This window comes from Panthera onca, chromosome D1 (genome assembly GCF_046562875.1).
Source record: "Panthera onca isolate mPanOnc1 chromosome D1, mPanOnc1 haplotype 2, whole genome shotgun sequence".
Lineage (NCBI taxonomy): Eukaryota > Metazoa > Chordata > Mammalia > Carnivora > Felidae > Panthera > Panthera onca.
The window spans coordinates 541,564-562,102 of record NC_138348.1 but is presented as its reverse complement, the minus strand read 5'-3'; the positions used below and the strand labels follow the sequence as shown (position 1 = coordinate 562,102).

At 63.0% G+C, this 20,539-nt stretch overlaps 2 protein-coding genes across 3 annotated transcripts; one reads left to right on the top strand and one right to left on the bottom strand.

Annotated features, from left to right (window-relative positions):
* Positions 1-3,688: 3,688 nt before the first annotated feature.
* Positions 3,689-10,094, top strand: GATD1 (glutamine amidotransferase class 1 domain containing 1). 2 transcript variants are annotated; one of them, XM_060607719.3, is made up of 8 exons: positions 3,689-3,819; positions 5,494-5,570; positions 6,079-6,184; positions 6,359-6,466; positions 7,140-7,234; positions 8,089-8,182; positions 8,329-8,440; positions 8,531-10,094. In XM_060607719.3, the coding sequence occupies exons 1-8, from the start codon at positions 3,756-3,758 to the stop codon at positions 8,535-8,537; spliced, it is 663 nt and encodes a 220-aa protein (XP_060463702.1). In that variant the 5' UTR covers positions 3,689-3,755; the 3' UTR covers positions 8,538-10,094. The 2 variants fall into 2 exon arrangements, with proteins under 2 accessions (XP_060463702.1, XP_060463703.1); XM_060607720.2 differs by lacking the exon at positions 8,531-10,094 and having other exon boundaries at positions 8,329-8,444.
* A 1,517-nt stretch (positions 10,095-11,611) lies between these two features.
* Positions 11,612-20,267, bottom strand: TALDO1 (transaldolase 1). Its single transcript, XM_060607708.3, has 8 exons — positions 20,123-20,267; positions 17,020-17,143; positions 15,562-15,669; positions 15,216-15,347; positions 12,578-12,753; positions 12,283-12,480; positions 11,978-12,123; positions 11,612-11,822 (listed from the first exon to the last, which is right to left on the bottom strand). The coding sequence occupies exons 1-8, from the start codon at positions 20,217-20,219 to the stop codon at positions 11,790-11,792; spliced, it is 1,014 nt and encodes a 337-aa protein (XP_060463691.1). The 5' UTR covers positions 20,220-20,267; the 3' UTR covers positions 11,612-11,789.
* Between the last annotated feature and the right edge of the window lie 272 nt (positions 20,268-20,539).

The following is a 20,539-nucleotide window of genomic DNA, read 5'->3' as shown; positions in this document are numbered from 1 at the left end:
ACCCTGCCAGCCCGGGGGCGGGTGGGGAACCAGCTACTCCCACCCTGTCAACAGCACCACCGAGCTCTACACTAGGTGAAGGGATCCTGTGCTCCCAGCCCACTGCCCTGGCCTCAGCAGCCCCCCATGCCCTAGGGGCTGCCATTTGCCACCCCCTGCTGTCTGGTTCAGGGCCTACAGGACTCACAAGTGCCTGGGGTCTAAGTCTCCAGACCCCACCCGGCCCAGCCTCAGCCAAAGAAAAACCAGGAGCTGAGGGGTCCAAGCCCAGCTGGGAAGAGGGGTGCATCTGGGGCCAGAGACATGAGTCACCTGGCAGGCGGCCTGGCCGGCAGGGCTGCCCATGACACACCGGCCCTGAGAGAGAGGCCAGTCCCAAGTCTCCTGAGGTCCACCCAGTGGTTGGGCTGAGCTAATGGGGGTGGAGGGCGAGGGGGGCTTGTAAGTTTGGAGGGTGTTCTCAGGAGGGGAGTGCTGGGCAAACAGTGCATCTGGTGCCCATGGGCTTTGAGGGACAGTTAGGAGTCTGACAGACAAGGAGGAACTCTAGCATTTCAAAGGGAGGCCTAGCCGGTGCAAAGGCACCTAGGACAAGGCTCAGACATGCTCTGAGAATGAGGAAGTTGCTAAGGAAGGAAGGAGGGGAGACTGGAGGTCCTGAGGCATCGGTCAGCCCGCCTGCTGGAAGGTCCTCCAGGAATGGCTCCTCACGCACCCACCCTTCCTCCATCTGGGGCAATTTCCATGGACAGGAACGAAACGACAAAACCTTTTCCTGGCGCGTGACGACAGGTCATGTGATCCCTGCACCTTGTGTTTCAGGATCCCTGAACAAAAAGCAAAACCCCGGGTTCAAGGGCATCCCTACACCTCCAGCAGAGCCTCTGTGCTCAGTCCCCAAGCACCCCTCCAACCTTACCTGCCCCACCTGAGCAGTCACTATTGGAGGACGAGGTTCCCAAAGAGCTTGTAGACGATGCCCCAGAACTCCACGCCCATGAGCCCCATACCCCGAGACCTTATGTGTGACTCTGGGCAAAGGCCTAGGGAAGAGGCTCAGCAGGATGGAAATGGGAGGTGCCCCCTCCACGGGGCCCTAGAGGGGGAGGCCCTTCCTCTTGGGCCTGGATCCTTCCCAGGAGACAGTCATCCAGATGTGGGCCACTGGCTGCAGACCCGTCTGGTCCGCCGAGGCCCTCCTGTGCTCCACCCCTGGGAGGAAGGGTTACCTGCCAGTCTTTCCCTCTGCAGCAGCCCCAATCACACCCAAAGCAGGACCTGAGTAGCACCCTCTCCTCGCCTGTTGGAGGTGAGGGGGTCTAAGGGGCAGGGGGGCTGACCCACTGGAATGGGAACCCACTCAGGAAGTAGGCAGATGAGCCAGCACAGCTGGGTGTGTGCAGAGGGCAAGAGACCACAAGCCCACCTGGGGGGCACCCCCACCTCGGGCTCACCCCAGTCACCATGACGGGGCCTCGGGCATCATCCTGTCCAGGTCCTTACTGTCCACAGGGACACATACCGAGTGGCAGGCTGCTGCCAGACCCGGAATGAGGCTCCTGGTTGGCAAGGCCCCATATCAGCACACCTGTCCCCGTGCAGGCTGCCCACCTCAACTCCACATGCCACAGGGGACCCAGACCCTTACAGGTGCCTGTGCTGGGAGCCGCTGAGGGGCCCAAGCACGCCGCCCTGGACTGGGGTCAGGGTCATGCACACGTGCGAGAGCAAGAGCGCACATACAGGGGACGTGGACTAGGTGTGCTCCGCCTGCTGGGGTGGGTGGGTCCAGCCGGCAGGCATCGTGCAAGGGCCTGGGTGTGCAGTGGGGCGCACGCTGGTGCACACACATGCATACAACAGCCTTGCTGCACGGTGTCACAGCCAGGCTTCCTTTTCCATCCTCTTAGCGATGGAGACGACCAAAGTGGCTTAATGAGCCTGTGATGCAGGAGGAGGTAGGTGCTAGGGCTGCCCTGGGGTGGTGGTGGGGGGTGGGGGGGACAGTGCCAGCAGGAGGATCCCGTGGTCCCTGCTGCAGCCTGGCATCTCCAGCCCCTGGGTCCCACGAGTGTGCATGGCGGGGAAGCTCTTCATGTGGCTAGGCCTAGCTTGTGGTCTGACCTTAGTCCTGTTGGTTTCCATCCAAAGTCCCTCACCCACCCAACACGGCTCCTGTCCCCTGTCCCCTGTCCTGAGGCCCTGCCAGCGCCAGGAGGCCCTAGCTCCTGCTTCACTCTGGAGGGAGGGTCCTGCAGGGGTTGAGGTCCTGACTGTGTCGCTGCTAGTCAGGACTCCTGGGAGTGTGGGGCTTAGCCGGGCAGAGGACAGAGCCAGGGGCGGTGGAGGAGGCGTGCCCAGGAGATGCACCTTGGCCTAGACTCACCCTCTCTGGCATTTCTTACCCATGACCAAGGTTTCCCTACTCAGGGCAGAGGCTGGCAGGACCTTGGGGGAACCCTGCTGCCCGCCCCTCCACCCTGGAAGCAGGGGGTCCTGGAGGTGGCCTGTGGGGCCAAAGGGTGAAGCTGCTTCTCTTAACTATCAGCTTGCGCCCAAGCCCTTCCCTGCTCTCCAGCCCAGGCCTTAGAGAACACCCAGGAATCTGCTGATGGCCCATCCGACTGCCTCCTAGACAATCTATGGAAACACTGCTCCAAATGCAGCTTGGCCAAACAACATCCTAGATTTCCTTACCAAACTCAGCACCCTGAAGCATCTCAGGAAGTGATACCCACATTCCTCCAGGGACTCATTGAGCCCCAGTGACCCTGGATACCTCTGTCTCCCCACAACCATCCTGGTGAGGCAGAACCCATCCATCCTGCCCCTGCTTCCGTGGACACCTGCACACCCCTCCCTGGCCTCCAGACTCCCACCCTGCCCTCACCAGGCCCACCCTCCGTGCCCCAGGTGAGCGGTTCATCCAGCTCCTCAGATGTGCCCCCCTATTACCCATCTGAGCTCCCACCCCGGCCCCCACCCCCTCTCCCCGTTAGCCTGCCCACTCCACTGCTCTTCTCACTAACAAACGAATGTCACCTTCTATGAATCCATATCCCAGCCCTCACCCCCAAGACATGAGCCCCACTGGGCAGGGCGCTTTGCCCCTGGCATTCCACGTTATGTCTTCAGTCTCAGTGACCAAGTATTAAATGTCCAAATCCACGAGGCAGCGACCATCATCCACGGGAAGGGACCCTGGTCCGCTGGGGGGGGGGGGGGGGAACACCTTCGCCTACAGGGAGGGACCTCCATCAACGAGGAGAGACCTTGATGTACAGGGAGGGGTCTTCGTCCACAGGGAGGGACCCACGTCCACGGAGCGCAGACCTCCGTCCACAGGCAGGGGTCTTCTCTCCCGGTTCACGCTCCTGCCCCAAGGGACGAGGGAGGCACCGTGCTCCTGACTGTGTCCAGGGGCCGGGCCAGGGGTGTGCTCGGGGCCGCTGAGGCGTCCCGCCGGGAAGTCAGCCCGCGCTCTGGGGCCGAGGTCTGAGCCTCCGGACGCCCTCCGCCCCGCTCACGGAGCTGGAGGGGGCTCGGGCCTAGGGCGCAGTCGCACGGGGCGGACTCCGCCCCTGACGAGCGCTGGGGGGCGGGGCCGGGAGGGAGGAGGCACGGCGCGTGAGCCTGGCGCCGCATTGGCCCCGCAGCGAAGCGCCGCGACACGTGACCGGCGATCCCGGACCGCGCGCGCACACACGCACGTACACTTCACGCACGCGCAGGCCGCACCGGCCCCGGCCGAACCCATGGCGTCCGAGCGGCTGCAGAGCCGGCCCGCCTGCCTGCTGGTGGCCAGCGGCGCCGCCGAGGGTGAGGCTCGCGAGGGCGGGCGGGCGCCCAGCGGCGCCGGCGGGGAGGCAGGTGGAAGCCCCGCCGTGGAGAGGGAGCGTCGCCAGTGTCCCGGGCGCGGGGGCGCTGGCTGACCGCAGGGGGGCCCCGCGCCTCGGCGTTTCTGTGGGAAGAGAGCGGGTCCCGGGCTGGCGCCCGCAGGTGCCGCCTCGGAGGCGGGCAGGCCTCAGCGTGGGGAGGGGCGGGGGGTTTCTGAGGGGCCGGGTGGGGGGGGCGGCAGGCCCGGGGGCCGGGGCCTTCCGGAGCAGGTGGGTCATGAGCCTGTGCCCACCTGTCTGCTGGCTGGCCCTGCGCACACCCAGGAGGGTGAGGGGTTGGAGAAGTTTGGTTCTGGGGGCCGGAAATGTGCGGGGGCAGAGAACCCTCAGACCCGCCAGGTGGTGAAGGCACCAGGAGGGGCCGGCGTGGGGGTCGAGCAGGACAGCGGGGCTGGTGGGTCTGCGATTCCGTGCAGATTCTCGCTCAGGGCCAGCAGGGAAGGAACGAACCGACGGGCGGGGAGGCAGCTGACTGTACCGAGCATCTGTGCTTCCTTTGTCGGAGGGAAGTGATGAGCCCTTGGTCACGTGGTGGGGGAGGTGGCGACCCAGGGTTGGGACCTGGGGTCTGGCTCTGGAGCCTGGTCTCCTTGTATTCTAGAGGCGCAAGAGGGTGAGGGAGAGGATTGCAGGTCGTGGAGTCACTGTGTGCTGAGCCCCAGGGGCCCTGAGCGCTGTGCCCACACTGAGGGTGGGAGGAGCCACGGGGAACGGGGTCGGTCCTGGAGTGGCAGGTTGGGGGGTACAACCAAAGGTGGCTGGTTGGAGTGGATGAGGGTGAGGAGGCGTTGGGCCAGCTTGGCTGTGCGGTGCGGAAGGGATGTTGAGGACGTGGGGTGGGGGCACAGCTCTGACCAGGCCACGAGGCACTGTAGGCAGGATGAGGGTTCCGGCCAGAGTCCCTTGAGGAGGCCCTGGGGTGAAGCAGTGTTCAAGGAACTGAGAGCACAATCAGGCAAAGTCTGGGGGATGATTTGTGGGTACTGTCTTTGCTCAGCGCGTGCACTCTGCTCGATACGTATTAGTACAAAAGGACGAATAAAGATAGAGGAGAGGTTTAGGGGTGGGGTCGGGGATTGGGGTAAAGGTGGAAGGGTGCACACCAATCCTGTTTAGAAGCAGATAGCTCCAGCCCCAGCAGCCAGGAATCTTGTGGGCCAGACGTGGACAGAAGAGGGCTGTGAGCAGCACTGGGGATGGGGGCAGGGTCCGGGAGCCAAGTGTCCTTCAGTGAGGGCGAGGCCTGCCCGAGGGGAGTGAAGAGGGTCCCGCTGACCTTTGCCCACCCCCCAGGACATAGGGCTTGCTCAGTGTTGCCTCTCCCTGGCTGAATGTAGGGGGAGTGGGGGGTGGGCTCAGTCGATGCCCTTGGGTTTGCACTTGGGTTTGCCTTCTGAAAGGCCTTTAGTAGTCGGGCCAGGGAGACAGGCTGTCCTTTGGGGGCGGGGCCTGTGGGCTGGGGCTGTGAGAGGGGGTCCTCCATCGGGGTGGGGGACCAGGAGAAGACTCCAGGCTGGAGCTGGGAGTGTGTGCCCTGCTGCCCCTCGTGCCGCCCCCAGAGCCTCGTGGCCTTTTGAGAGCCGTGTTCACCTTGCAGGTGTGTCCGCCCAGTCCTTCCTGCACTGCTTCACGTTGGCTGGCGCCGCCTTCAACCTGCAGGTGGCCACCCCTGGGGTGAGTCCAGCCAGACGCACGGACGGGCTCCTACCTTTTTGGGGGTGAGGCCGGGGGAGTGCTGTTTGTCTCAGGGAGGAGCAGGGAGCCTCAGGTTGACGTGACCCCGAGAGAGGTGGCCGGGCTGAGGACTCGGACCTTGGTGGCATCGTCAAGCTCTGGCCCCACTGTGGTGCGGGAGACCTTTTGTCGTAGGTCAGCGCCTGCACACGTGCGCGAGGGTGGTATGGACCTTCACCAGTTCTCCAGTTTTCTGTGGCGTGGGCTTTAGGGGTCACAGCGATGCCTCGAGTGTCTGTCACTTGGCATGTTTCCGTTGTCGTCCCCAGTGGGACAGTTGCTGCCACCTTATGGGTGGGCGACGAGGGCCAGCAAGGGGTGGCTGGGGGGGGTGCGGCGAGGAGGGGTGAGGGGCTGGGCCGTCGGTGCCTTTGTCCCCGAGCTCCCGTCAGCCTCTGAAGTCCCTGTGAACCGACGGTGGGGTGTCTGCCTCTCGGTGCTCCTGCAGGGGAGGACCATAGACTTCGTGGACGTTGACGACAGCAACGCCCGCTGGGCACAGGATTTCCGCCTCAAGGCCTACGCGAGTCCCGCCAAGCTGGAGTCCATTGATGGTGAGGGGCCCCGGGGGCCAGAACCTTGGGGGCTCGAGTGCGGGATCCCGGGGGGGTTCGTGGCCCCCAGAGTGCTCCCTCGCTTCCGTTTCTGACGCACTTGCCGCGGAGCGCCGTGACCGAGCCGCCCGCGTCCTCGCTGTCTGTGACCGAACTGCCGTGGTCTCCCCCCAGGTGCCCGGTACCACGCCCTCCTGATTCCCAGCTGTCCCGGGGCCCTGGCCGACCTGGCCAGCAGCGGGTCCCTGGCCCGCATCCTCCAGCACTTCCGCTCGGAGAGCAGTAGGTGACCCCTGGGACTGGGGATGTGCGTGGGGCGGCGCCAACGGCCGGGAGAGGCCAGTGGGGATGGTTTGGGGGGGCAGACAGGGCAGACGCAGAGAGCCTCTGACTGACCACGAGGGCGCACGTGCTTGCACGCACAGGTGCACACACACGCGGTGGGGCGCCCCTCCCTGTGCCCCCACCACGTGCCCCTCGGTCGCTCCCCCTGTGTGTGACCTCTTCCTGGCCTCCGTGGGGGCTGGTGGCTGTTTCCCCCAACTCGCTCTGAGGCGGGTGGGCGACCTGCCGGCTTTGTTCGTCACGGGGTTCAGGGCTGGAGGCCAGCAGGGCGAGGAGAAAGGCTGTTCTGTGGAGATGCGGCACGCTGCCCAGACCGGACAGGGAGGGGGACAGGATGCTCATTAGGGACCAACAGACAGAAACCCAGGGCTCCACACAGCGACCTTTGTCAGTGGGAACAGGGCCGCCTGTGTCCAGTGCGGTCTGGACAGAGAGCGGTCGTTCCCGGCCGCCGCTGCCACCGTGGGAATGCGCTCCAGCTTCCCCACCTGCGGTTTGGTCACTGGGCCCGTCGCGCCCCATAGGTGGAGGGAGCTCTGAGCTGGGAGGTGTGGGGAGAGGGGCAGGGGCCCCGGCGGGTGTCGGCCTCAGGCCCCGCCCCTGCTTCCAGAGCCCATCTGCGCTGTTGGTCACGGCGTCGCCGCCCTCTGCTGCGCCACCAATGAGGACCGGTCGTGGGTGTTCCAGGGCTACAGCGTCACGGGGGTGAGTGCGGTGCAAGGGAGGGTCCCAGGTCCGAAGCCGGAGAAGGCTTCAGAGGCCCGCATACGTGCTTGGAAGCACGGGGACTGTCCTCTGGCAAGGGTGACAGTCATGTGCCCAGCCCAGGATCATGGGTTTCCGGCCCCAGGCAGTGGTGCTGCTTGCTTGCCCCTCCTCACCCCTCCCCTGCTGCCCTCCGAGATGGCCCCAGGGCACAGGCACAGGCTCTGGACGAGGGGAGGGGAGCCCAGGGTGGGGCTCTTAGTGTGTGTGTGTGTGTGTGTGTGTGTGTGTGTGTGTGTGTGTGTGGTGGGGGGGGGGGGTGACTTTGGGATGCTGGGGAAGGAGCAGGGGTCAGGTCAAGACCTTGCTTTTGTCCTTGTCAAGTGCACGGCACCTTTCGTGTCCAGGAGTGAGGGAGAGGGCCTGGTCAGACAGGAGGCTGGAGGGAGGGTCCAGACCTCGAGGACTGCGGCCCGACCACTTGGGTCTGCATGGGACCGGCCTGGCCAGTGGTGCGGCCGAGGTTGGGAGGGGGGAGAGCCGCAGGGGCATCTCACTGTGTGCCCCCGCGGCCCTGGGGCGGCTGTACCCACCACCCTGTCCCTGGACTCTGCCCGTTGCTACCGTTGCTACCGAGGGTCTCAGCCCTGAGGCTGCTCGCCCAGCCCAGCTCCTTCACTGGCTCATGCGCCCTGGGGCCGTGGAGGGGCGCCCGATGGTTTTGTTGTCTGGGCACCTGCGGCGGGAGGGCGGACCCCCTGGAGCAGCGGCGCACAGCCCCAGCCCCGGCGTCCCTGCTTGATTTGGACCTTCCTGACCCCGGGGTGGGAACCCCCTCCCCCCTCCCTCCGCAGCCCTCTGTGTACGAGCTCGTCAGGGCGCCTGGCTTTGCCCGCCTGCCCCTCATCGTGGAGGACTTCGTGAAGGACGCGGGCGCCAGCTTCAGTGGTGAGCTGGGTGGGGGCCGGGGGCCGCAGCTGCGGCTGAGCCCTGGGGGAGGCCCAGGCCAAGTCCTCCCCAGGCCCCTGCGAGGGGAGAGGGGGGCGAGCCTGGCGCGGGCACTGCCTGAGGCCACGCTCTTGGGGCCCCTGCAGCCAGCGAGCCTGACGCTGTGCACGTGGTGCTGGACCGCCACCTCGTCACGGGCCAGAACGCCAGCTCCACCGTCCCGGCTGTGCAGAATCTGCTCTTCCTGTGCGGCAGCCGGTGAGGGGCCGTGGGGCAGGGGGGTGCGGGCTCCTGGCTCCTGGCAGGCCCTTTGCCGGAGCCTGACCCCTGACCTGACCTGTCCTGCAGGAAGTGACATGGCTTCCCGCGGAGCCAGCCAGCCTGCCAGTGGACGCTGCCACCTCAGGCCTCCGGGGACCCTGCCTCCGCCACCGCCCCTGAGAGCGACTTTCCCGGCCCCTGCCCGACCCTGTGGGATTGTTGGGGGCCTCCGGGACTGAGCCCTGAGGGGCGTTTTCTTTGGAGCAGAGGGAGAGCTGAGGGCGATAGGTGGTCTCTGAGAATTCCAAGGGAGCATAATGCGCAGAGCGGGTCTGAGTCAGCCGTGGGGTCCTGGTGTGGGGTCTCGGCGCCCCCTGGTCTTCCTGGGCGCCGGGTCTCTCGCCCTTGCCTGTCCCCGTCCGCCCAGGCTGAGCCTCGCCAGGGCACCGGGATCCCATTTTGTGTGGTGACGGTGCCTAGGCTGCTGCCTCCACCGCTGTGGGTGTTGGGGGGCTGTGCTAGCTCCCGGCCCCCAGAACGCCCCCGGACCGGCGGGTGCTGAAGGAGCCGCCCTAATTGTAATCCTTGCCTGGTGTGTGGTTTCGGATTGTGATGGCGGCACTGCGCCAGGCCAGGGTGGACCTAGGGGCAGGTGTCACCACGCTCCTGAGGGAAACGTGCTTGTGCGTCTTCAGAGCGGTACTGCTGGCCCACGGTGCTGCTGCCGGGCGGCCTCCAGGCTTGCAGCTGCACCTCTGCTTGTGAGTAGAAGTGACAGCGGCACAGGCCCTACCGGGCAGGAGGCTGTGCGTGTGGTCGACCTGGGTCTGGGGCGGCAGTCGGTCCGCACCATCCAGGACCCCGCAGGCCTTTGCTGGGGAGGCCCCTTCCCGGTGCGTCCGGATCACCCTGTGGTCTCCTCGGGGTGCCTGGCCCAGGCTGCGGCCCACGGTGGGACCTCCAGGAGCCGCCCGGGCCTTCTTGTGGGTCCCACCTTCCGCCGGCCCCTCCCCGTCTGGGCCCAGCTCTGCACCCAGCCCCTTGGAACAAAGGAGGAGCAAGGAAGCAAGGCATCCCTGGGTCTCAGGCCGCTCCTTCCAGTGCCGCAGATCACTCTGAGATGCTCGCACGCCCCCTCCGCTTCGGGTGTTTGCTGGGAGCACTGGACCAGGAGCTCCTGACACCGCTGTCGCCCTGCTCTGTGCCCACTGCAGGCTGGCCACCCGCACCCAGGGGCCTTGGTCCTACTCTGCCTGCACGGATCACCGCAGGTTTCTTAAAGATCACGCCTCGTGGGTATCATCTGTACCATCTACAGAGAGCTAGTGATGGTTTTGCTTCTGAGTGTCAGATCAAGGTGCCGGCGGGCCCTGCCGAGCGCCCCACACAGCCGCTTCCTGGGCAGCCGCTGTGGCTCGGCCCTGGCTTTGCCAGGTCAGGGTGTGGGGCTGGGGGTGCCTCCAGGCTTCGAGAAATGCGGGCCCCCCTGGAAGGGGCAGGGTGTGGGTGTGGGCGGCCTGCTGCTCTGGGATGCCCCCACATGCCTAGGGCTTTAAAACAGACCCTGACGTCCGCCTGCGGGAAATGACCTACGGGAACAACGCGTAAGCGTCTGTAGCAGCATTAGTCACAGTAACAAACGTAAAACAAATTGTAGTTTCCACGACCCGTGTGGTTTTTTTTAAGTTTATTTTGAGAGTGAGTGCGAATGGGGAAGGTGCAGAGAAAGAGGGAGACAGACTCTAAGCAGGTTCCATGCCATCAGCACAGCGCCTGGCACGGGGCTTGAACCCATGGACTGTGGGGTCATGATCTGGGTGGAAACCGAGAGTTGAATGCTTAACCAACAGAGCTCCCCAGGCGCCCCAACCCGAGCATTCTCACTACCAGACGATACTAACGTCCAGGTGGTAGAGCAACGAAGCTCTGATAACATCCTCCAGACTGGACCCTGAGAACATCATGCAAAGAAGCCAGATGTCAAGGGCCATGTGTGCGAGCCTATTACCCAAACTACCTAGAAAACCCAGAGTACCGTATGTGGGTGGGAGGCTGGGTCGAAGGAACAGGAAACCTTTCGGGGTGGGGGCGGCGTTTCGGAGCTCCGTGGTCTGCAGGGTCTAAGTACTAATGTCACCAGCCAGTACATGTGGGTGAGTGGGTGGGCTCAATGCGTGTTGATCGTACCCAGTCACACAGACCCGAGGCCCGGGGTCGGGATCGGGGGCAGATTCCAAGTCCTAGGGTGCAGCCTGTTGACCAGCTTGGAGAGGAAGGCCTGGCCCCAGCCTGCCTGTCAGCCGAGGCCTCGATGAGCCTCAGGTACAAAGCCGCCAGTCAGACACCCAGCAGCCCCCCCTGCTGTGACCTGCCTGCTCCCTGCACACCCTAAGGTGGTTCTCAGCAGAGGCTGGGCCAGCTGGGGCCAGGCTTGTGTACCTGAGGTGATGCAGCCCACCGTGGGCCCTGTGCCCAGAAGCCCACCCTTGGCAAGGTGGCCATTCTGGAACCAACACCACGCCCTGATGCTCTGGCCCCAGCAGAAAGTTGGGGGGGGGGGGGCCTGGGCATCTCTAGAAAGCTGTGGGGAACAGCTTTGTGCACTTGGTGGGCGCTCCCAGGGAGAAGGGGGCACCGGCCTCCCTGCTGGCCCTTAGTGGGACCCAGGGCTGTGTCTCAGGTCTGTCCCTGACCCCCGTCTTCACCTGCACAGACCCAGAATTGTCAGCTGGAACCCTCCCTACCTGGAGGGCAGATGGGTAGCCTGTGACCCTAACGTGTCCTCTTCTGGGCAGCCTCGCCCAGCCTCCTGTGCCTCTTCTGGTGGGACAGAGGGGCTACCCCGGGGGCCCCCGTCACTGCCCCCAACAAGCCCTTCCCGGTGTAGTAGGTGGTGTGCCAGTGGACGTGTCCATTCGAAGCCACGCCACGCTGGGCACTCGGGGCTCGGAGGTAACAGCCGGCACATACCCAACCGTCCCCCCGGGTGGCACCCACATGGGAACCAAAGCAGCAGGGACGCCCCTGGGTGCTCCCGCCCCCTGGCTCCAGCCGCACTCGGCACAGGCTCCAGGCCCAGGGGAGGGCGTGTAACTGCATCCCTGTAGCCAGAGGCGGGGGCTGCGGTGCTGGGGGGAGGGGCTGCGGCGAGTCAGGAACGGAGCACAAGAAAAGTGATCGCTTTAATGAGTTAGGCAAAATTTGACACAGAATCTAGGATCCATCCGGGCTCCAACCGGTAAAAAATGCACAATTCATTCATCGCCAGGCCTATCACTCGCCCCCTCAGGTGGTGCAGATCCGCGCTCCGGCCTCCGGCACCTCCGGCCTCGGGCACTACTCAGGGCTACTTTCCGTTCTCTGCGCCGAACATGCGTTCCTAGGGAGGGAGAGGGAAAAGCGTGACAGGTGCCAGGAAAGGCCTTGGGGACCGGAAGGAAGCGGCCCCTCTGCCGGGGCCGCCAGAGGAGCCGACACCCCCGAGTCCCCAGGGGAGGCCCCGGCCCTGCCCGGCTCGAGCCCGGGGGCGCTCACCATCAGCACCCGCTCCAGCTTCACGGCGTCGGCGGCAAACTTGCGGATGCCGTCCGAGAGCTTCTCCACGGCCATCTGGTCTTCGTTGTGCAGCCAGCGGAAGGCCTTCTCATCCAGGTGCACCTTCTCCAGGTCGCTCGCCTGGGCTGGGAGCACGGGCATCACCCAGGGCCTTCTGCGCGCCCCCCCCCCCCCCCCCGTGCCCCCCTCAGGCCCCAGGCCCTTGGGCTCCAGACACAGGTGGGACGCGGTCCGCGCCCCCGGGCTGCACCCGCCCCGCGGTGACCAGGGTGAGGCGGCCTTACCCGCCTTGGCCGACAGCATGGGTGCCAGCTTGCTGTTGTCCTTGAGCAGCTCCCCCAGCAGCTTGGGCGAGATGGTGAGGAAGTCACAGCCCGCCAGCGCCTTGATCTCGCCGGTGTTGCGGAAGGAGGCGCCCATGACGATGGTCTTGTAGCCAAACTTCTTGTAGTAGTTGTAGATCTTGGTGACGCTCTTCACTCCTGCGGTGACACACACCGGGTTCCTGAGCGGCCTCCCCGCCGACAGCGCCGCCCAGAGCCGCCACCCCCCGACCCTGCGCCCCGCCGCGCCCCTCACCGGGGTCCTCCAGGGGCTCGTAGGCCTTCTTGTCTGTGTTGGCCACGTGCCAGTCGAGGATGCGCCCCACGAAGGGGGAGATGAGCGTCACCCCCGCCTCGGCGCAGGCCACGGCCTGGGCAAAGGAGAAGAGCAGCGTCATGTTGCAGTGGATGCCGTGCTGCTCTTCCAGCTCCCTGAGGGGACAGGGCGGGGTGAGCCAGGCCGGGGGGCCCCGGGAACCCGCGCGGGACCCCGCGGGACCTGGAAAGAGGCTCGCGATTCACTCAGGGGACAGGCGGGATCGGGGCGGCTCCCCCCCCCCCCGCCCCCCGCCCCACGGCACCCACATCTGCCACAGTCACCCGGGCTCTCCCTGGCCAGTGGGTGATGGGTGACTGGGATTTTCGTCAAACCCACATTTCAAAACAGAGAGAAAAGGCAAGACAGGCCCCCCTGGGAGCCACAGTGGGCCTCCCCGGCCCAGACACGCACATCTGCACCTGGGACCCCAGTCCCACGTCACCTCCCAGAGCTGGCCGGGGCCAGACACCGCGGACTCACCTGACCACGGTACCGTCCCGCCCTCTGTCCCCCACCCCCTCCCCGCATCCTGCAGCCTCCCTGCGTCACCACCCACCAGGACGTGCTGGGGTTGACCCCTGAGATAGGGCAATGCCCACTCTGCCACGCGCTGCGGAGTGAGCTGGGACGGCCGAGCCTGTGCTCAGGCCCCTCTAGGCACATTTCTACCCCAAGGGACAGCTTCCAAGTGGCCTCCATGGCAGCGTTCGAGAAGTATGGCTGCGGAGAGCGAGGACTGGGCGGCGGTGGGCGGCCAGCCTCTACCACGTCTCGTGCGTGGCACAGCCATACGTGTTCCCGGCGCGGGCACCCGCAGCTCAGGCCGGCCCACGGGAGGTGCCGCGCTCGAGGCCAGGCCCTCCTACGACCACCACCTCGATGACACCCGGCCGCTGCGCGGGTCCGACCTAAGTGGAGGTGTTTTCGGAAGCGGCCGGTGGGGCGCTCTGGGAAGGTGGCTTTATCAAAGTGTGAGACAGGAGACAGACACTGTGGGGAAACAGTCCCTGAGCAGGGGACTCACGAAGGACAGGACTGTTCCATCTAACCCTGAGATGGTGAAAGAGAGTGCAGAAGAAACAAGCCCGATTTGGCAGCGAAAGACACAGTCGACGCAGCTAATCCTCAAGAGGACTCTGGTCTGATCTGGACGGGGCTCCGTCTGCACAGCAAGTTTCCAGCGACCACGAGGACTGCGCATGGGCGCCGCCCAGCCTTGCGTGCGGCGCGCCACCTGCCATCGGGCACGGCCCCGGGCTCCGCTTACTTAGCCCAGGCGCCCACGTGCTGACCATGCTGCTCGGGGAGGTTTGCAACCTCGTGGCACCAGGCGGATGTGGCCTCAGAAGCGGCTCGGACACGGGGCACCTCGCTAGCTCAGTCGGTTCCAGGTCTGACTGGCCCAGGTGATGATCTCGTGGTTTGTGGGTTCGAGCCCCACGTCAGGCTCTATGCGGACAGCCTGGAGCCTGCTTCGGATTCTGTGTCTCCCTCTCTCTCTCTCTCTCTGCCCCTCCCCCGCTTGTGTTCTGTCTCTGTCTCAAGAATAAATAAAAACATTAAAACAAAACAAAACAAAACAGAAGTGGCTGGGACACATCTCAGCCCCATCCTGACCCGGATCTCAGTCTGTCTGCACGAGTGAGTGTCGGAGGCGGTGCCCAGGACCCTGGGATGTGCAGCTGCCTGTACGTGTCCATGTTAATGGCACTTTCTTTCCGGCCTGGCCGTGCTGCCCAAGGACTCGGGACACTTGCGGGAGCAACGAGCCGCGGAGGGCTCGGGAAAGGGATGTGGTGAGCGGGACCAACTGACTCGGGGTCAAGAATAATTTCTAGGGTTCTCAAAAGATTTTCCAAACACTGCTGACAGAAATGACAAGTATCAAAGTAAAGGAGGAAAAACTATGGCCGCAGACGGCACAGCCAGTGGGACACGGCCAGGACCGCGCTGAGGGGCGGCACGACGTGGCAACCCTACCCCCATGAGCGTGTCCCCAAGACGTACGCCACGTGCCCAAACCTGGACACGGACGTTCAAGGCAGCATCACCCATGACGGCCCCAAAGGCGGACACACAAAATGCGGTGTAGATACAAGGGAGCATTAGCCTTAACAGGGACACAGCCCGGACACACGCTGCCACTTGGGTGAACCTCGACACCTGCCACGTGAGGGAAGCCAGACACAAAAGGTCACGTGTTCTGTGATTCTGTTGACGTGAGACACGCGGAACAGGCAAAGCCAGAGAGACAGAAAGTGGGTGAGTGGCCGCAGGTGTTAAGGGGCCCAGAAAACCCACATCCCATCGTGCGTGAGACGCCCTCGCTGGCACGGAGGCTCAGGTGTCGGTGGCCTCCGGGCAGGGACCGCTCGGGGCAGCTCAGCACACCTGGGACGACAACCAGTCGGCTCTTTACAGGTGGTGCCGGCGGGAGGACGGGAGCCTGGGGCCTCACACAGGCCTCGCGCCTCTCTGGACGCGGCCACCCCGCACCCCGCCACCGGGAGGAGGGCCCCCCACGCGGCGCCCACCCGGGAACCTGCTGCAGAAGCCCCCTCGCAGGGGTACTTACTTTCCGGCCTGAATCCCTTCCCAGGTGGATGACAGCTTTATAAGGACCTGGTCCTTGCTGATCCCGGCCTCCTGGTAGAGCTCGATGAGGCGCCTGGCACGGGCCACCATGGCGTCCTTGTCGAAGGACAACCTAGGACAACAAGGAGCGGCCTCGCCTCACGACACCCACCGAGAAGGACCAGCCTGGAGCCCGGCTCACCCTCACACCCCTCCAGGGGCCTACGCAGAACACAGGCTGGACACCAGTCGCTGGACAGGGGGCACCGCCCCGCGCTCCTCACCGAGCGAGGCTGCGGCACCACGCGGGTCTACGGACCCCCGAGCCCGTCCACCCGAGTCCTCACCTGGCATCCACTTCTGTGGATACACGGCCCGGAACCTTCTTCAATATTTCTGCTCCGAACAACACAAAAAGCTTATCCATAGCGTTTTTAATCTGTTCCTCCTGTGACCTAAAATTCAAGGGAAAAAATTAGGTCAAAAGCTTGTTAGTTTTAAGGGCACGGGATTCTACAAAACAAATTCCTTTCCCTCATCTTCTCCCTCTTTTTCTAATGTTTATTTATGTATTTTGAGAGAGAGAAAGAGAGAGAGCAGGAACGGGGGGAGAGGCACAGAGAGAATCTCAAGCAGGCTCCGCACGGTCAGCACAGAGCCCTACGCGGGGCTTGATCTCAAGAACCATGAGATCACCACCTGAGCTGAAATCAGGAGTCGGATGCTTAACCGACTAACCCCCCGCCAGGCGCCCCTCGTCTTCCTTCTCTTAAACCAGAAAACCCCAAGAAAACAACACACACTTTTCCCCCCTGAACTATGGTAAAACACACACAGCATAACAGTCACCACCGTGACCGCGTCTAAGAGCTCAGCTCGGGCCAATGCTACCGTCTGCCTGCAGAACTTCCATCGTTCCAAACGGAGTCCCTGCACCTTGTGGCACCTGACGAAAATAACCTCCTCCGTCCCCTTGCAGTGGCCTGGGCAGGCAAGTGCGGAGCGCAGTGGTTTCCAAGACGGCCCCCCGTCCGGGGGTCCTCGCCAGCCCGGCGCACACGGGAAAATCTCCAGCCCGTGCATTGCGGGCGAGGGCCCGTGGGGTGGCTGGACACAGGGATTGCTAAGAGCACCACCTGGTCACCCAATGCCAGAAGCACCGAGGCCTTGGGGACACAGCGAGGTGAAAGAGCAAAAGAAGGGACAGGCAGCTGGCTGAGGCGGGGGCCGTCCCTGGTGGAGGGCAGGGCACACACCACGCCCGCACGCCGCCCCGACCCGCGCGTCCCCCAGGCACTCCCTCGGCTGTGCACGGTCACCCTGATGAAAACTTAAAGTGACATCAGGAAGGGGTACGTGGAGGGGGAGGAGCAGGGACAGATGGTAGATGGGCACCAGGGAACGTTCTAGGAGGTTCACGTACTCCAGGACCGGATTGTGGGGACGGCTGCACCACTGAATACATTTATCAGAACACACGGAGCTCTGCGCTTGGCGAGTCTTTCTCTAGTAAAGCTGTTAAGAGATAATGAAATGACAGAAGGCAGGTCGGTGATTGCCGGGGCCGGGAGACTCGCCACAAGAGGGGAGGGAGGGACTTTCGGGGTGCTGCGCCTTAACTGGGGAGTTTACAGAGGGTACACGCTCCGGTAAACGACATTCATTGAACCGGACACTTCCTATGGCTGCAGTTTCCTCCATGTAAATTACACTCTGAGAAAGTTGATAAAAACAAACATAAAAAACCCAGCTTCCAGAGTCTGAGAGGCTCAAGAACTAAGATGCGGTTGGGGCCCTGAGCTCACCCGCCCAGCTTCTTGCCGTAGGCGATGGCCTCGTCCAGCAGCCCCTCGTAGGCGGGCATCTGTGCCGCGGCCAGGATCAGGGAGGGGTTGGTGGTGGCGTCCTGGGGCTTGTACTCATCGATGGCTAGGGAAAAGATCAAGGAGAGTAGGAGAGTCGGTGGGGTGCTCGCTCCCCCCCCCTCCCCAGTCCTCCACGAGTCCCCCAGACACGGACACAGAGTCGCACTTCGCACACATTCCTTCCCTGTCCCGGAAGGCTGGGCAAGGGGTGGCGGTTTGCACAATAACAAAACAACAACCAAGATTAAGGCCAGAGATCAAATAGAAATGTGCTCCTGTGAGGGCTGGTTCACCGCTGAGGCGCAAGGGAGGCCGGGAGGCACTGGAAGAAGCTGGAAAGGCACTTCCTGCTGCCACACCGGGGCCAGCAGGCACGCGGGCAAGTCAGCGAGTGACAGCACGCGGTTACATTCAAGACCACTTGCCTTCGTTCCACTCTCCTTTCTTTTTTCACCCTAGCTTGTTCTTAGTAACCAAGCCAGGAACGAGGAGAGACCAAGGAGGCTGAACCCGGAGCCTCACCGACCCGACACTGTCAGGGCAGAGTGTGGACGAGCAGGGCCGGCCGACAGCCACCGCCACCACCGCCCACCCCCCACCCCGCCCCACCGCCCCCTGCATCACGCTGCTCACCTCTGGAGGGTTAGCTGGGGCGGTAAACTGACTGCGTGACTGAAAAGTAGTATTTTCAAAGTGCCCTTTGATGGCAAGAGTACAGAGACGGAGAACGGATTGGGGGCTTCCAGGAACGGGGAAGGGGGGCAGCTCTCAGGGGCCCAAGGGACGTCTGTGTTCTAACTGTCCGGGGGCACAAGAGTCTACGCGTGTTATCACTCACTGTGGGCAGTGCTGCTCCCCACCCCCTTTCAGGTTTCAAGCTGGTGAACACCGAGCCACGCCTGCCACTGTGCTGGCACCAAGTTCCTGCTTCTAACAGCACACCCACGGTCACATATAATGTCACCTCTGGCGGACAGCGGGCGAATATACATGGGATTCTATGGGCTAATTTCACAACTTCCTGGGAGTCTATATTTCAAAATAATAAGAAGTGCTCTGGGGTGGTGTTTATGCAGGTGTGTCAAAATCCACGGAGGAATGCACTGAAATGGTGCCTTTTGTTACATAAAATGAGGTCTTGAGAAGCCTGACTTTCAGCAAACTTAAGAACAAAACCAATACTTATCTTGAGTCAACATGTGGGCTTCAGGGTCCGGGGGACTTAAACCGAATGTGAAACTGGGGGGCAGGGGCATTGTTCAGTAAAGAGCATCCATGGCTTTGACTGTATTTTCAAAGAGGTGTATGACCCACCCCACCCCCAACTCCTGCCAAGGTCACTTCACAAAATGACCACAAAACCGGATACTCAATTGACAACTATGTAATGTTTATGGATATACGTTATTAACTAATGCACATTTGTTCAAAATAAAAAATGATGGGCACTTGGGTGGCTCAGTGGTTAAGCATCTGACTTCAGCTCAGGTCATGATCTCACAGTTCGTGGGTTCGAGCCCGCATCAGGCTCTGTGCTAACAGTGCGGAGCCTGGGGCCTCCTTTGGATTCTGTGTCTCCCTCTCTCTCTGCCCTTCCCCTACTTGTGCTTTCTCTCTCTCTCTCAAAAATAAATAAACATTAAAAAAATATGTCAACACTTGGGTTTAGATTTTGTTTTAATTGTTAATGTTTATTCATTTTTGAGAGAGACCGAGCATGAGCAGGGGAGGGGCAGAGAGAGAGGGAGACCCAGAATCCCAAGCAGGCTCCAGGCTCCAACCTGTCAGCAGAGAGCCCGACGCGGGGCTCAAACTCACAAACTGCGGGATCATGACCTGAGCCAAAGTTGGACACTTAACTGCCTGAACCACCCAGGCACCCCTAGATATTTCTTTCTTTCTTTTTTTTTTTTTTTTATTATTCTTGAGGAGACAGAGAATTCCAAGCAGGTTCATTCAATAAGTGCCCAAATCTTGATTTCAGCTCAGGTGGTGATATCACGGTTCGGGAGTTCCAGCCCCGTGTCAGGCTCTGGGCTGACACTGTGGAGCCTGCTTCGGATTTTGTGTCGCTCGCTCTCTCTGCTCCCCCACATTTTCTCTCTCTCTCAAAAATAAATAAATAAACATTAAAAAAAAAAAGGGGCAGCCAAATGTGCGCGTTCACTCTCCTAGATAAACAACCCTCTTACTCAGAGCTGCCAAAGAGGAATTAAGGCCTGTTTGTCAAGCCACCATGAGAAAGCAGAAAAGAAAGGAAGTCACTCTGTATTGTGTGCCCCACAACACTCATCCCATGAGCGTTTCACAATTTTCCTGAAAATCTTGTTTGTTAGGCTGGGCACGGAGCGCTAGGGATTAACGGTATCGCCCTTCCCTCCACCCGTCTGTGTGTCCCTGGTTCTCCCCGGTGAGCACAAGTCTAACTCCGGAAAATCTAAATTTTAACAGCAGGACAACCTTTGCTTTCCTAGGAGCACTGAGCTTTACCCACGCAGTGCCGCGGCCCCAGGCTGTGGATGTCCACCCAGGGGGACACCCTGCCACTGACAGTCACCTGCGGCTACGGCTGTCCCCGGCGGGGTGGGAAGATGTGCAACAGGAGATTGCAAAAAGCTGGTCTTTCTGGGCCCAGAACTGACTCAAGTTCCTGCTCAGTAGGTCAACCTGTGCCGAATAAACCTGCACCTCGTGGGCAAGGGGTCCAGGTGGAAACCAGTTCCAGGTCCTCCTTGAACCTCTTCCGCAGCATAAAGCCTCGGAAAGCCCTCCCGGGGTTCCCAACAGCTCGGAGGGGGCCCCCTGCCCACCCCAGCCTGCTGCGCTCTTCACCCGCTCCCCTCAGCCCCCGCGCTCCCTCCTCCCCTACCCGCACCGGCCCTCCCCGCTTCGGGACCCCCCGATCCCGGGCCCGCGCCCCCCTCAGGACCCTGATTCCCCGGCCGCCTCGCCCCCCCGCCCCCCCACCCCCCCACCCCGGGCCCCGCCGGCTCTCCGCGTCCACGAACACCCGCCCCCAGCACGGCCAGTCAGCGCGCCTCACCGTGGAAGTCGCCCGTGTCGGCCACCACGGTGGTGAACTGCTTGAGCTGCTCCAGCGCGCTCTCCATCCTCTGCCGCTTTACGGGGGAGCCCGACATGGCGAAGCGGCGGCGGAGCGCGGCGGCCCACAATGCCCCGGGGGCCCCTCCGCGCCGGCCAATCGGAGAGCGGCGCGGGAAGGCGGGGCCGAGGGCGCCTCCGCCGCAGGGCGAAGCCCCGCCCGGGCGACGAAGCCCCGCCCCGGTGAGAGCGGCCCTGTGCCCCTGTCCCCCAGTCTTCGTGGGGCTGCAGGCGTCCGGGATGCACCTCCCGCCCTCAGCCTGGCCCGGCGCCCCGTCCAGGCCCTCACTCCCAAGACAGACGTGCTCATTGCCTGGGAAGGAGCCGGCTGGAGACTAGGGCCCTGTGGATTCATTCT

Excerpts from the sequence above, each read along its gene's own strand:
- GATD1 (XM_060607719.3), top strand. The coding sequence starts at position 3,756 with ATGGCGTCCGAGCGGCTGCAGAGCCGGCCCGCCTGCCTGCTGGTGGCC. Across the intron at positions 3,820-5,493 it reads GGCCAGCGGCGCCGCCGAGG|GTGTGTCCGCCCAGTCCTTC; the intron begins GTGAGGCTCGCG and ends TTCACCTTGCAG. Across the intron at positions 6,467-7,139 it reads GCACTTCCGCTCGGAGAGCA|AGCCCATCTGCGCTGTTGGT; the intron begins GTAGGTGACCCC and ends CCCTGCTTCCAG.
- TALDO1 (XM_060607708.3), bottom strand. The coding sequence starts at position 20,219 with ATGTCGGGCTCCCCCGTAAAGCGGCAGAGGATGGAGAGCGCGCTGGAG. Across the intron at positions 12,754-15,215 it reads GAAGGGATTCAGGCCGGAAA|GGAGCTGGAAGAGCAGCACG; the intron begins GTAAGTACCCCT and ends CTGTCCCCTCAG. Across the intron at positions 12,481-12,577 it reads CGAGCCCCTGGAGGACCCCG|GAGTGAAGAGCGTCACCAAG; the intron begins GTGAGGGGCGCG and ends GTGTCACCGCAG.